At 36.5% G+C, this 16,377-nt stretch overlaps 1 protein-coding gene across 1 annotated transcript in view; it reads right to left on the bottom strand.

The window, feature by feature from the left end:
* ATRNL1 (attractin like 1) overlaps positions 1 to 16,377 on the bottom strand; it is an 814,868-nt gene that overhangs the window by 89,272 nt on the left and 709,219 nt on the right. The window contains exon 28 of the mRNA XM_021699729.1: positions 9,939 to 10,053. Coding sequence (XP_021555404.1) covers positions 9,939 to 10,053 — 115 coding nt within the window. The remainder of the gene's footprint in view (positions 1 to 9,938; positions 10,054 to 16,377) is intronic.

The following is a 16,377-nucleotide window of genomic DNA, read 5'->3' as shown; positions in this document are numbered from 1 at the left end:
AAAAAAAGAGAGAGAGAGAACAAAAGAAAATGGGATCAAATTGCAGTGAAGACTGCTAAATAACAGAACGAATTAGTCCCAGAAGTTATGGGCATGCCTTTTGGGAAAGTCTTTAGAAACTGTCTGTCCAAGATGATTCTGGACAGGGTCAACAGCTGTGGCTGCAAGCCACTGGATGAGCCAGATGTCATTTCAGTGCCCTTCCTATCTCTGTGTTTCTGCAATTGTATAATATTATGCATAAATAGAGTAATACTGAATTACCCCATTTATACATTTTATGTATCTATTAATATGGACAACAGTTTCCTTTCCATTTTACCAGTAAAGTTTTGAATACAAATGTGACTCAGCCTCTCTCCATTACAGCTCTACATTCAGAGCTAATTGCCTTGCAGAAGACTTAAGGAGTCATTTTTCATTATGACGGTGAACAAGGAGAAAGCAGATGGCACAGTCATGTTATTGATTTGATGATCCTTGCCTGGTTTGTTGAATAAATGGAACTGAATGTATGGTCACTGCATCCAGACTTTTAGGGCCTTCAATGTTCTGTTCAAATTACGTCAGCAGGTTCATGGGGCAAGAATTCATTTATTCCTCCAAGGCTTCTAAATGATAACTCCAGGCGTCAAGTAGAACTCCTCAAACTACTTCTTTGGAGTCATGCTCTTAAAGAAGAGGATGAGCTCTTTCTTAAGTTTTGCCAATGCTTTATCTGCATGACCACCCTGAACTTGCTGCCCATCAGTTATGGATGTAGACCCAACTTACATGGGCTATGCTCATTGGCAAGTAATACTGTGGATAAAAGGAGGCAACTTATTCACTTTGCAGAGGACCATTAACTCTTTCCCTACAAGTCCTTGAAGAAAGATGATTCTGACCTTAAGTGGTTAATGTTGTTATAATCAATGTTTACCTTTTTTAGAGTTACAACACTACTACCATTGGTTCTGGCTCCTCCACTGGGCTATTCATTAAGAATGAAGGGGAAGTCACACTCAAAGATGCCTTTGGTAGGTCTTGTGGCACCATTTTATAGTAACTGATAGGAGATTAAATCAGCTATCAGTATAACATGGAATTTTTAATCAAAACTTGAATATACTCCTTCCAAATGAATTTGCTAAGGAACGACTGGCCCTTTGGAGTGGTCACCAGAAAAATGTTTATGTGCAAAGAAGAAATTCCCAGGGCCCTTGACCCACATTTTCTTAGCAGTTTATCAGTTTGCTGGTAAGGAGACATATTTTCTCAAGCCATTTAATTTTCCTTTTTGGATCTAGGGAATTCATATCTGTCTGCCATTTCTGGGCCCTGGTAAAAGGTACGCAGTCCTGCCTTCTGGCAAAAGGGGATTATTATTGTGATCTTTTCTTATCAGACTTTACAACATGGCATAGTAAACATGAGGTCGGGTTAAATTCCCTCCTTCCACGAGAGATCCAGAGACCTTGGTTCTAGTTCCCACTGAGCTACAAGCTTCACAAATCTCTCCCTATCTCTGGGTCACCAGGCTTCTTTTTTTCTCTTTTTCTTTTTCTTTCTTTCTTTCTTTCTTTCTTTCTTTCTTTCTTTCTTTCTTTCTTTCTTTCTTTCTTTCTTTCCTTTCTTTCTTTCTTTCTTTTTCTTTCTTTCTTCCTTCCTTCCTTCCTTCCTTCCTTCCTTCTTTCCTTCCTTCCTTCCTTCCTTCCTTTCTTTCTTTTTCAATAGGCAGGATAGAAGTAGATGGTTTCTAAGTCCATTTCTAAAGCTCCAAAACTTCTAAAATTCTCTGACATTCAGGATTACCCATCTATCTTTGTTAAAGGCAGGTGGCCTTCTGCTAAATTCCCCTAGATGTATGTAAAGCAGGACTATTTAATTCATGGCCAATTAAAAGTGAAACATCTTACTAATTGGAAGTTTTATATAGAGACCATGGTGTCAGCCAGCATAGGAAATACTAGCAGGCTGACTTAGGCTTTAAATTTTATTCATACCTGCAAAATTCGTATTTTGTTGTTTTGTTGCTTTGAAGGCAGCTTACTTACTCCAGACAAATTTTGATTTTCCCCTTTGGCTTTGTAAGTTGATTTGTTGATTTGCTTACTTTTTCCTATTTTTCTCTTTGACCACAGTGATTATTTACCAATCAATTCTAGAAATACCTGAACAGAGTGGTAGGTGGGGAGAAAAGAAAAGAAAATGTGTTGGCCATGCTTTCGGTGCTGGGGGTCTCATTTTTCACTTGATCTTAGCCAAAAGGCCGAGAAGCGATGGGGGTCTCATTTTTCATGTCCATAAATTCTGACTTTCCATGTGAGTTTGTTTCTAATTGCTCTATCTTGAGAGTATTTGAGTTAACTTCCAGGCTGTTTCACTCACTTCTACAGCATGTTTAATTAGCCATGTTCACTATTCTTCGTGTTTCTTGTCCTTATTTTCTTCTTTGTTCCTTTTGCACATTAATCAATTTCTCTCAATTAATGGCACAAGATAAAAATTAAAATCTCAAATGGGAGGACCATGGCCATGTCACTTCACAGAGACACTGGGCAGGGAAAGAAAAAGCTTGCACTATCCCTCAAAGCATATAGCTAATGGCCTTTGACCATAACCAACCCCACTCTCTGCTATCGTCATGGGGGGGAAAAAAGGATTTGGATAGAGCATTATAGTGTGAGATTTTCTGGTTTTAAATTCTGGCTCAATAACTTATTTACTCTGTGATTACAGGAAAGTGACTTAACCTCCAGGAGTTTATTTTTCTCATCTGTGAAAGAAAGGTCATATTATATATATATTTATTATATTATATGATAATTCAAAGAATGGTAATGAACATAGAGCAGAGTCACAACAAATGATATGTGTTAATAATAAATACAACAGCAATTGATACTTTTTATTTGCCAAATGTATTTTGTGAAGTTATCTGTCCTGACTATAACTAATATGTTGTATCTTATATATCTTAATTAATATGTAATATCTTATTCCATAAGATTCAAAATTATTTTTCTTGTCATAAAGGGTGGAACCTAGTTGTGCTCTTTGAAACTGAAATAACATGGTTTTGTAAAAATTATTATCCAAAAAAGGAATCAGTGTTCAAATCATAAAAATAAAATAAGTTTATGATAGGTTTAGTACATGCTACATTGGAAATATAAAGTGCCTTATTGTTTGTGTCATATTCCCCTAATATTCTGATTTTCCTTGAACCTTAAATCTAAGCAACCTAAGTTTTAATATTTTTCATCAAAGGTACAATGTTGAGCTTGATTTTAGTCCCCAAGATAGGTAACGTGAATCCTACACGAATCATAAATACACAAAATCCAGTCTATCAGAGATTATGGGCCTGAAGTAAAATTATAACTAGTAAATCGTGCATTTGTATATATGTACACGTTCTTTCTACATATTTTTTGGTGAGGAAGTTCCATCATTTAAGGATAATTAATTTTATTCATCAATTAAATATTTATCAAGCAACTACTAAGTACCAAAACCTTGTTAGCAGCTGGGGATTCAAAGACAAAATAAGACCCAGCCACTGCCCTCCAAGAGCTTACTACCTGGGAAGAAAGTTAAGGAAAGTACACAGTGACTCTGATACATTTTAGGAGGCGGTAAAGAATTGAACCAGTAAATCCTATGGGACTTCAAGTTTATATGGAGGAAACTGAAGGCTTCATGGAAAAGGAACTGGCTTTTGAACTGGGCTTTGGAAACAGGCAGCTAAGAGGGAGAGCACATCTCAAGCATGAGGAACAACAGTGTATATGCCAAACAACACACATACACTCATGGAATCATAGGAAGAAACATACATGTGGAATTACAGGCCTGGCAGCCATCATAAAAATATACCGTGTGGTCACCTTCCTTATTTTATAGATGAGAGAACTGAGGGTCCAAAAGGTTAAAATAACTGCCCAAGGGTGGGCTCGTTTGTGGTGCTCTGCAGGTGGGCGTTGGCAAGGATTCTGTGGGTGGACGCCAAACCCGAAAGAATGCTGAAGAGAGGTTGAGGAGGACCTCACACTCCAGACTAAATGTCTGGACTCACTTCAATAAGCAATAAAATGCCAGCAAAGGCTTATGAGGAAGAGAATGATATGATTAGAATTGTGCTCTCTTTTGGCAGAAGTCCAGTGACAGTGGCCAGTGCCCAGATGAAAACTGGAGACAGGAAGAACGGCAAAAACAAGATGTCTGCTCTATCTGCCAAAGGGGTAAAATCTACAGAGCTCTGTGATTATTTGCATGTAAAATGGGAGAAAGAGAGAAGACAAGCAACTCCAGGATTTCAAACTTGAGCCACTCTGAAATGAACTGTACAAAAACAGTAGGGAAGTAGGCGGTGGTAACAGGGAGAGAGTCAAGGAAGAGTGACATTATGCTTAAAGAGCAGCAAATCCAGGTTGTGATGCTGGTGCTTAATAGGTGAGCAGGGTTGGCTGGAGATCCAGAGTTAGGAGTCAGCTCCCCTGTGAGTGGAGAGGGCACGACCCTCGAGGGACTGGGTGGAGAAGGATGAGAGGTTGGCTAAAGGATTCCAGGCAGATGAGGCAGACCAAGAACAGAGGGGAGGTGCTCTACGTCCATCATCTCTAAGTAGGTGCCTGAGGTAGATCAAGGCACACCAGAGGGGAGAGTTTCCAGAAGCTGGAGAGGCGAGGTGGGGACTATTCAACTGTCAAGCAGGACGGAGACATGGTGGCAAGTGAGAACGGAGGAAAGGGCATTTGAATGACTGTCATTTTGTTACTCCCTTAGAATGATATTAAGCTTAGTAACTGTATAACTCTCTTTTTAAGCACTGTCTACTCTATGTCCATAGCACCTAACACAATTTGTCATTATGGGTTTATTTGTGTGACTATTTATTTTGTGTTTATCTCCACGTAGGCTGTAACCCCTATAGGGACAGGAACTTGCTGTTTTTTTCACTACCGTACATACAGTGCCTGGCATGTAGCAGACGCGTTTAAATATTTCTCAAATTAATAAAGGTAGTACAAGAAGATTCACAATAACTATATAACGATATTTTGGATAGAGGATAAAATTATTTCCTACTATTGATCTGTGGGCCTTTTTAATAGTAGGTTTGTTTTTGACAGAGTCATATTTATTAACAATAATCTCAGGTATTTGTTCTTTGTTGTTACCTGGGTTCTCTGCCTAATTTTATAGTTTATTTTGCCATGAAATGCCCCTTCCTTGTTTCTTCTTTATGAAGATACATATGGTGCATGTAAATAATATTTGGATTTGAGGTTAAAAGTAACTACCATGCCAGATTTTTGATAACGAAGCCTTGATATGGTTCAGTAGTTTAATTTCTTTTTCCAGCCACCTCTAACAGAGAGAGTGCTAAGATTAGATCAACAGGTGTTTTTCAACAAGTGTGAAGATACAGTGGCAAAGTTATGGAAGGAAAATAGAGTCCTAAGGGACAGGAAAACTCAGAAGCTTCTGGAAAATGTGAATTAGCTTTAAAAACTGGCTTCAGAAGAAAAGAGTCCCACACTGAGAACCTGCAGACCCAATCTATCTCTGGGACTGCAAAGACCTACTTTTCACTGGTGCTGTGGGATAGTAATAGCTACTTTCCAGAATCATTAAGAAGGTTAAACCAATGACTGTATGGAAAGCACCCGATACAATGCTCAGAATTACTAGTTCCCTTTCTCCCACCTTTTTCATTTAATTAAACCAAGGTCTCTTTTGTGTCATCATTATCCATGACACTGTGAGTAGACTATCATTTTAGACATTATACAATATTATAGATTTTTCAAAATAATCTGGTCATCCTGCCAAAACTTCCAAGCCTAAAGAAAAAAAGATTCAAAACCTTAGACTTTCTACAGTATTCTTTTTGGTAATGTTAGACTCAATCAAATGTGCGGCAAGATCAGGGCAAAATTCTACTTTTAGTTGAAGCACATAGCTCCTTTTTTGGCTGTGGACATCTGGGTCCCTGGGATTTTTAATCCAGTGAGAAGACTTAATTTGCTTCTTATTAGTGAGAATCCATAAACTACGAAATCCATAATCTTCCATCACAAAGTTACAGCAATCATTATCATTTTCAATTTAGGCTTTTGAAGAGCTCTATTTACTTTGTCCACATTTCATCTTAATGTGACTCTGAAACGCTTGAGGACCTTGCCATCCAAGGTGATTGGAGACATGCCTGGTTGTTTAGTGTCATGCAGCAATTACTTGATGGGCCCTGTTTTCATGGGAATGTCAGTCTTTCAACCATTTTGAGGTCAGTAGAGAAAGTGGTGTAGAGTGTACAAATGTCAACAGCAGAAATCCCACATTAACCCGAACAGTCTGGCATGGTTGGCAGGAGTTTCTCACAAAGGATAGAGTAATGAAGCAACAGGCTTACGGGGTGGGGGAGCTGGGAACCTAATTAGTCCAGCTTCAGGAATGCCAAAAAACCTATTTAATATCTTTTGCTTTTACTCCTCTAAGCCACCAAGAGGAAGAATTTCTCACAAACACCTAAATGCATTACATTAAAAAAAAAAAAAGATTAGTGCATGGGGTAATCTGATGGATGAATCTGCAGTTTTTCTTTTGACCTCTGTTAAGATGAAAGCCATGGAAAGGACTTCACACATTTTAGACCCTTATTACTTGCTAAGAATTCCTAAAACACTTTCTGGTGGAAAGAAAATAAACTCCAAAGACAATGTCATATTTTAAATTAAAAAAATTACTAGCTGCTGCTCAAAAGAGATGGCTAAAAAACTAGCACTTGTGTATCTGTGAATCATTTATTTGTCAGTGCTGACATTCAGTTTCAGAGAGACCACCATGCTCCTCAGATGCTTCCACCTTCTCTTTATCCCCAGACTTATCCTTGTCTTCAGGGCTTTTATTCATGGTAATGAAGAGTGCCTTAGGAAAAGCATCACTGAACATTTGGAAAGCTACATTTCAAAAAAGGGCCTTGTAAAAAATGTTGGGACTGGGCTAAGGACTGCAAGAGAACTTTTAATCTAATAAATAAGACTTATTAGTCATTGAATAGATATGCTAATATCTGGAGCATAAGTCGCTCAAGGGCCAGGAGAAGGCTCCCAGCACCATGTTCATCCCATAGTAGGGATGAGGTCAGGAGTCGATCCATGAAGCTCCTTCTCTATCACCATCATCATGAAAAGTGTTTTTGAACTGCTTTCTGTGTGTAGGGCACTGGGATAAGCACAGGCACATATATGGACTTCTTGCAAAGATATGAGATAAACCAAACTCTAGAAATGAGATAACCAATGTCAAAATTTCCTTTCCAAGAGCCAATATGGTTCTCGAATGATCACTGGAATGCATTTCTTCTCAAGCAGTGGATGGTACTATGTTAAGTTTTAATTGGCTGTATACATACCAAGTATCCTGATGAAGAGTAAAAAAATAAGTTGTTTAATTTGTACGTTGGTGTCAGTATTTGCCTTATTCAGGGAAAACTGAGACGTGAACATTAGAAAATTTCTCTCTACAAACAGTACCTGTTTTTTTAAATTTATTTTTTGTTTGGTTGCAGTGAAGTCAGGAGGTTTTTGTTTGTTGTTTTTTTTTTTTATTTCCCAACATCTTACTATAAAAATTTCAAACATGCAGCAAAGTGGAAAGAATTTTAACAACGGTATTCCCACCACCTAGATTCTACCATTAACATTACTTTACTTGCTTTATAATATATCTGTCCATCCACCCCATCCTACTATCCATACATCAATACGATATTTTTGATGCATTTCAAAGTAGACTGCAGACAGCACATAATATTGTATTTTGAAGTAGACTCAAAGACTATTCTTAATCCTAGAAAAATACCTAGAAAACATTTATTAGTTTTTTTTTAAAAAAACAAAGAACAAGCTCATCCTGAATTATGCACACACATATTCAACATAGTTCAATCTACAGGCTCTGAAAAAGTATGGTAAGTTAACTCAAGGTTTTGTCTACCTTTATCAACTCTATAGACATTTTCAGGACTCCCCCAAATGTTGGGCTTTGCGAAGACATGGGCTATGGATTATAGACAAATAAGCTCTCTGCTACAGATCATCAGGAAAAATTACCTGGCATGTTAGCTATCAGTATTTTTTTTTCTCTATACTCTAGTAGTTTCCTAATTATTCCTTGAGTGTAGAAACAGAGATTTCTATGCCTCAATTCCCTCATTTACAAAGTGAGTTTTATAATACTGATTGCACAGGCTTGTCATGAGAATCAAATGTGAAAAATAAGAAAACACTTTGTAAAGAGTAAAGCACTATGCACATCTAAGATAGCATTATCGTTAGTCATCATAATGCATCTGCAATCGAACACAGCTGAGGTAATTGTCCACACTGCTACTTGGTTCTTTCAAATCAGTCAAAAAGATTTCAGAGGTTAAAGGGACAGAGTATTGGCAGTTGCCTTCACTCTGCCCATCTGTACGTCATCTTGTCAAGGATCTAGAAGAACCTTGGTGTATATCATACAGACTTGTTTTCATTAGTGAAGTGTTTGTTTTGGAAATCATCCCAGCCCTAAAACAATACTTCCATTAGCTGGGCACAGTACCTATAATTATCCATCTTATCTGACCTGTGCCAAACTATTCTACCTGCTGCATCCCATTTATATTTACCTTGGTGGTTCTGAAAGAAGAGCAAGGCATTCATTCACTCAACATATGAGAAAGTAGAGAATGTTTATTTCTTTGAATAAACATCTACAAATAAACTTTGTGTAGAAATTCCCGCAACAAGATATCATCAGGTACCATAAATGACAAATCATTTTTAGTGATGGAAACCCTCTGTCTCCATATGGGAAAAACTCTGTTACATGAATATCTAAAATTTATAGGGTATAAAGTAATGTAGCTTCCATTTTTGTGTCAGGATGGATACAAATCAAGAAAGTGAGGAGCAAGGTCAAAGCTAGCTAGGGAACCAAGAAAAGATAAAATAATCAGGGAGGTGAGTTCAGTATCAACTACTGTTAATGAGAACTTGCCTGATCTCTGGCACATTTTGCTTAAGGGGAATTGAAAAGAAAGACAGATTTGAAATTACCCTTACCCTCAAAAAGCATCCATTTCAGAAGAGTTGGATAGAGCAAATAATCGGAGATGGAAAAATTACACATTGTAAGTAAATGGAATGGAATATGTAAAAAGAGAGAAATAAGCATGGTTTGTGATTTAATTACAAGTTATACTCAACATTGTGTGTGTGTACAATGTGGACAACATCACAGCAATGAGAAGACCTCTAATAGGACACATACAGTTACCCCCAAATTCAAAATATGATTTTCATGTACGAAAAGGAGAATCAGAGGCAAAGGTTGGTTGTGCCATCTGAGGGGGAGGATTCCCTGGCCCATGAGCTCCAGCTGTCTGGTCTGATAACAAGAGCAAATATTAAATATACTGAGATGGTGGCATCAAGCTATCATCCTCTGACATACCACACATTCCAAACATGCAAATAAACTCCTTAATTTGGTTCCATAATTACGAAGCAAACTTCTAATCACATTTATAATTTTGGCATCCTATATGACACACATACTGGGAAAAAATAAGCAGCCCGAAAGGGTCAAGAACTTGCCATGCTAGTGAGATTTCTCACTGTAGTTACAACAAATTGGGGTGTGTTTGAATATACATACACACGTATATTACACAAACATACATACATATTTAACATGTAGTTTTAAGAGAAACACTGGCAAATCTGAATTTATATCAATGCAGATTTCTAGATATTTTGGTAAAAGTTTGCATTCTAATAAATTCTACCATGCTTTACATTAGAACCATGTAAATATCCTCACTGTGCTGCTTGGTAGTATTGTTTATTTCTTCTGTTTAGTCTATATGTTTTGCTTAACTGCTGATGGCTCCACATTCATCTTACCTGACTGTCCAGGAGGAGGGGCACCTGATGATCCTCGTGGTAGACAAAGGAAAACAGTCAGAACAGCAGCTCTGTTCCCGGCACATGGTTCAATGGCTATGGGTTTGGGTGCTCCCTGAAAAACAAAACCCAATTTTAAATTCACATAATTGACAGGACATTGCTATTTTACTTTTCTCCTACCCATGCTTTAGTCAGCTAAACTGTACACTCCTAGGTGTATGGGGACACACAATGTCTCATTTTTTAATAGTTCAATTGAATATTTTCTCATAGTAATATAGTGTTTTTGTAGTGGTGGTCATTAACATTTAGAAGACATTTTTTTTCCTTGGGGAGTTAAAAATTGGTACATATTTTTGAAAAGTACTCTGTTCTATTTTTAGCTTGTTTTATTTCTTTAATAGACTTTATTTTTTAAAATTTTTAGACTTTATTTTTTTAATAATTGTTATAGGATTATTTTTTTAATTCACATATAATGTATTATTGGTTTCAGAGGTACAGGTCTGTGATTCATCAGTCTTATATAATACCCAGTGCTCATTACATCACATGCATGTGATGTAGACTTTATTTTTTAGAGCAGTTCTAGGTTCATAGTAAAAGTGAGAGGGAGGTACAAGATTTCCCCTACACACTTTGCCCTAACATATGCATAGCCTCCCACATCATCAATTGCCCCCACCTGAGAGGTATATTTGTTACAACTGATGAACCTTCAGTGACACATCATACTCATCAGAGGCCCATAGTTTACATTAGGGTTCACTCTTGTGTTATAGTCTATGGGTTTGGACAAATGTAAATGACACATATCCACCATCATAGTATCATACAAAGTATATTCACTGCCTAAAAATCCTCTGTGCTCCACCTATTCATCCCTTCCTCACTACCCCAAACCCTGGCAACCACTGATCTTCTTACTGGCTCTATAGTTTTGCCTTTCCCAGAATGTCATATAGTTGGAATCATAGAGTTTAGCGTTTTCACGTTGACTTCTTTCACTTAGTAATAAATATGCACTTAAGGTTCCTCCACGTCTTTTCATTCCTTTTTAGTGCTGAATAACACTCCATTGTCTGGATGTACCACAGTTTATTTATCCATTCACCTTCTGAAGGACATCCTGGATGCTTCCAAATTTCCACAATTAAAAATAAAGCTACTATATGGAATACTTGGGTGGCTCAGTCAGTGAAGTGTCCAACTCTTGACTTTGGCTCAGGTCATGATCTCAGGGTCATACGATTGAGCCCCACATCGGGTCCCACACTGGGCATGGAGCCTGCTTAAGATTCTCTCTCTCTCTGCCCCTCCCCACCACTTGCATGTGTTTTCTTTAAAAATATAAATAAATAAAATAAACAAAGCTACTATAAACATACATGTGGAGGCTTTTGTGTGAATATAAGTTTTCAACTCCACTGGGTAAATATCAAGGAGTGTGACTGCTGGATCATATAGTAGAAGCACGTTTAGTTCTTTAAGAAACCATCAACTGTCTTCCAAAGTGGCTGTACCATTTTGCATTACCACCAGCAATGAATAAGAGCTCCTCTTGCTCTGCCTCTTCACCAGCATTTGGTGGTGTCAGTGTTCCAGATTTGGGCCATTCTAATAGGTGTGCAGTGGCATCTTGTTGCTGTTTTAATTTGAACTTCCTCTGATGATATGTGATAGGAAGCATCTTTTCATACGCTTATTTGCTATTCTGCATGTCTCCTTTGGTGAGGTATCTGTTAAGGTCTTTGGCCCACTTTTAATTTTCTTGTTTCTTATTGTTGAGATTTAAGAGTTCTTTGTGTATTCTGGAAAGCAGTTTTTTATCAGATGTCTCTCTTGCAAATATTTTCTCCCACTTTGTGGTTTGTCTTCCCATTCTCTTGATATTGTCTTCTGAAGAGCAGAAGTTTTTGATTTTGATGAATTCCAGCTTAGTAATTATTTCTTTCACAGATTGTGCTTTTGGTGTTGCATCCAAAATTCATTGCCAAATGCCAGGTCATCCAGGTTTTCTTCCAGGTTATTGTCTAGGACTTTTATAGTTTTGCAGTTTACATTTAGGTCTATGATCCATTTTGAGTTAATTTTTGTGAAAGGTATAAGGTATCTATCTAGATTCATTTTTTTGCATTGGATGTCCTATTGTTCCAGAACTGTTTCTTAAAAAGTCTATCTTTACTTCATTGCATTGCATTTGATCCTCTGACAAGGATCAATTGACTATATTTATGTGGATCTATTTCTGCACTTTATTCTGTTCCATTGATCTAATTGTCTATTCTTTCACCAACACTACACTGTCATGATTACTGTAGGTTTATAGTAAGTCTTGAAGTTGGGTAGGGTCTGGCCTCCCGACTTCAATACTGTGTTGGCTGTTCTGGGTCTTTTGCCTCTCCATATAAAATTTAGAGTCAGTTTGTAGATATTCATAAAATAACCTGCTGGTATTTTGATTGGGACTGCTTTGAATCTATAGATCAGGTTGGGAAGAACTGACATCTTGACAATATTGATTATTCATATTCATGAACACAGAATATCTTTATTTAGTTCTTTTTTATTTTATTCATCGGAGTTTTGTAGTTTTTCTCTTGCAGATCTTGTACATATTTGTTAGATTTATACCTAAGTATTTCATTTTGAGGCGTAGTAGTATAAATACTATTATATCTTTAATTTTAAATTCTACTTGTTCATTGCTGGTATGTAGGAAAGAAACGGACTTGTATTTTAACCTTGTATCTTGCAACCTTGCTATAATTGCTTATCATTCCAGGAGTATTTTGGTTGATTCTTTTGGATTTTTCTACATAGAAAATCATGTCATGTGTGAATAAAGATAGTTTCATTTCTTGCATCCCAATCTGAATACCTTTTATTTCTTTTTCTTGTCATAATGCATTAGCTACAACTTCCAGTACAGTGTTGAAAAGGAGTGGTGAGAAGGGGACATCCTTACCTTGTACTTGATTTTAGTGGGAATGCTTCAAGTTTCTCACCATTAAGCATGATGTTAGCTGTAAGATTTTTGCAGATATTCTTCATCAAGTTAAGGAGGTTCCCCTCTATTCTTAGTTTACTGAGAGTTTTTATACAGCTTTTATAGGAAAAGTAGGCTAAATACTTGATTTCCTTTTATTTATCAATTTTCAAAATAACTATTTGCTAGCATTCTCCAAACATGAAAATTCATATTATCATTATAAATTTATAACTTTTAATATTTCTGATGTGTTTCAATTGATAGCTGTTATAATTTTGTTTTTAGTTTTATTAATTGTTCAAATTGTACTATCTTTGAACAATGAGAATATCTTCAAATTGGCTCCTGAGTGCTGACATGACCACAAAAGCCTTTGATAGCTTCCTTGTCTTTTGCCTGTCCCAGACTTATAATCAGACATTTCTCTAAGGAAGCTTGCTGGGAAGTGGTATTAATTCCAGACATAAGAGGTATTTATTGCTACTGGGCTGGCCATTTTTCTAGGAAGTTTTAGGCAACAGAGCTCAGTGTCATAAATTGGATTTCCAAAGAAGCAGACTCCGTGGGAGATAGAGTTAGCAAGCAGGGGTTCTTATGGTCAAAAAAAAATGTAGAAGGAAAAAGAAGGAAGCCTCATTAGACAGAGGGAAAGGGCTGAACTGAGATGCAGGGCCAAGAGGAGACCTAGAGCCAGAATAATCTTTCAACAATCAAGTTGGGCCAAGAGGGCCTGGCCTTTATACTCCCTCAAAGATCAGTTCTTACATATCATTGCCCTTGGGAAGGGTCATGACCTTGGAAAATGTGGCTCTCTGCTGATATGGTAATACCTGAAGGGGCTGACAGCTGAAGATAGTGAACAGCATTCCCAGAAGCTGAACGTCATGTCTTCAATAAAGGTGGATTTGTGTAAAATATCAATGTGCCCTCCATACTCAGAATTTTTTTTTAAAGAGGAAAAATATGCCATGAATTCATAACAATATTGCCAATTCAAATTTAATTTGTTTTATTTAACTTCTTTGAGTTTTTGTATCTCTTTTCTCTTAGATTGAAAATCTTGATACCTAGTAATACTGATAATTACTTTTATTATAGCATAAAATATAATTTAAATATAGTTTTTTATATTATATGTGACAATAGAATTAATTAAAATTGATTTCTTTGTAGTTTTGGGGATTTTTTGTCTTAAGGATCCTACTAAGAATATACTGCATGTTTAAATACTTCATGTTTAAAATCACTTGGAAAATAAAATAAAATAAAATCACTTGAAATAGGTCCTCTCTGTGTGGTTTTGCCACTGATTCCATCCCAATTTAGGTAAGTTTGTGAATTCAGAGGTTGATTGTTTTGAGGGATTGTTCCCCTTTCCATTTTTATTTAATATTGCTTTATAATTTTAAGACTTTGATATGGCTTCAGGGTCAAATCTAAAAAATAAAGTACACTTAGAGAGGTTTACCATCCACCGTTGTTCCCTTCATGCTGTTCCCTTTTTAGCAAGTAGGTTTTTGTGTGGATAGAAGTTCTCCAATCCTTGGAGTAAATATCAAGGAGTATGATTGCTGGATTGTATGGTACCATGTTTCATTTTAACACCAAATCCTGGCACAAAAGAGATGTGCAGTAGGCCTACATTTGAATAAATGAATACATGTCACTATATTTGATGGGTAGTCTGTGCGCCACAAAGTTATGCAACTTTTGTTGCTTTCTCATAATTGTTTCCTGCCAGCAATGATGTACTACCCAATACAGTTTATCTAATTAAGTGATCACAACCCAAAATATTTTGTTAGCATATCTTCAATATCACTTCAGTGAAATACGTATGTCATAATCACCAACTAAGACACTTGTATAAACAATATGACCTTAGGAATAGAGTAAATGAAAATATGATAATAATTACAGTAGTAATAGCTAGTATTGTATTAAGTACTATACTATGAATTAGATATTCAAAATTCTTTACATATATTAACTCATTTAAATCTTACAGTGAGAACACTGAAGCAAAGTTAAAATTACCTATTTAAATGTATATAACTAGGAAGGAGCAGGGCTGAGATTTATACTCAGGCAGGCTGCCTCCTGAGTCCATTCTCTTAACCACACAATGTAGTTTATCATATGTGTGCATATACAAACAAACATGCACCCACACACATGTACATAAATACATGTGCAAGCACACAGGTGTGCAAACACACACATTCTATGCACACACGTGTGGACCCAAACATGCACAAGGAATTTAGGTGTAAATACAATGTCACCTCTGGAACAGTGAGGATATCATTTTAGCATAGGAAAGGTGATTTTGGCTACCTCACTGAAAAAACTGCAAGTGAGGGGCGCCTGGGTGGCTCAGTTGGTAAGCGACTGCCTTCGGCTCAGGTCATGATCCTGGAGTCCCGGGATCGAGTCCCGCATCGGGCTCCCTGCTCGGCGGGGAGTCTGCTTCTCCCTCTGCCCCTCCCCCCTCTCATGTGCTCTCTCTCATTCTCTCTCTCAAATAAATAAATAAAATCTTTAAAAAAAAAAAAAACTGCAAGTGAGACATGGCTGACATGTCAAAGCAACATCTATGCATGAAGACAAAATAGAAGAAAAAAATGCCACTGATTTAATTATTAGAACGAATGATTTGTTCGGGGTTTTTTGTTGATCATATTTGAACTTTTCAGAAGAAATACAGACATATGCAGTCATTCACCAAGAATATTTTAGAATACTGCCGTTTCCAGAAAGTTTAACGAGGCATTAAAGATAAAATATGTCCCCTTTCATGTAAAACTTAGACTGAAATTTCTGGTGACAACAGTTTTATATGATTATAAAGGATTTCTCCTTTATAGCAACATAAATCTCATGTTTAAAAATTTTCCTCATACAGATACATTTCGGGAGTTTTCAATATAAAGGTGAAAGTGGCCATGATGGCAGAAGTAAAGGGCATAAAATTCTTCCAGGAATATGCTGTAAGCCATGTTGCAATACTTGCATCAAGTGACATGATCTACGGTTTTACACTTTCAAGCTTACATTTAATTTAACAGACTTATTTTTGAAAATGTTAAGTCAAAATCAGCATAAGTACATAGATATTCTCCAATGATGTAAATATTTAGAGAATAGGCTTGTCATATTCCAAGGCTAACAGAAAAATACTATGAATGTTTTGAACCATATTTCTAGGCTTCTGAAATTTATTCTAATTTAATAAATGCAAAGTATATGTAAAGGTCAATTGGTTAAAATATACTAAGAGAAAATAAAATGAATTCAGGCTAAGATAATGGTGATATATCAGAAATATTAAAATCCTCTTTAATATACTTAAGAAATACTTCTCCTCTCTACCATCAGGCAGGGTTTTCTTTGTTGTTTTGTTTTCAAGCTCTCAATGCAATACTTGGAACTATTCAAAATATC

Source organism: Neomonachus schauinslandi, chromosome 6 (genome assembly GCF_002201575.2).
Source record: "Neomonachus schauinslandi chromosome 6, ASM220157v2, whole genome shotgun sequence".
In the NCBI taxonomy this organism is placed as follows: Eukaryota; Metazoa; Chordata; class Mammalia; order Carnivora; family Phocidae; genus Neomonachus; species Neomonachus schauinslandi.
This window is presented reverse-complemented; position numbering and strand designations above follow the sequence as displayed.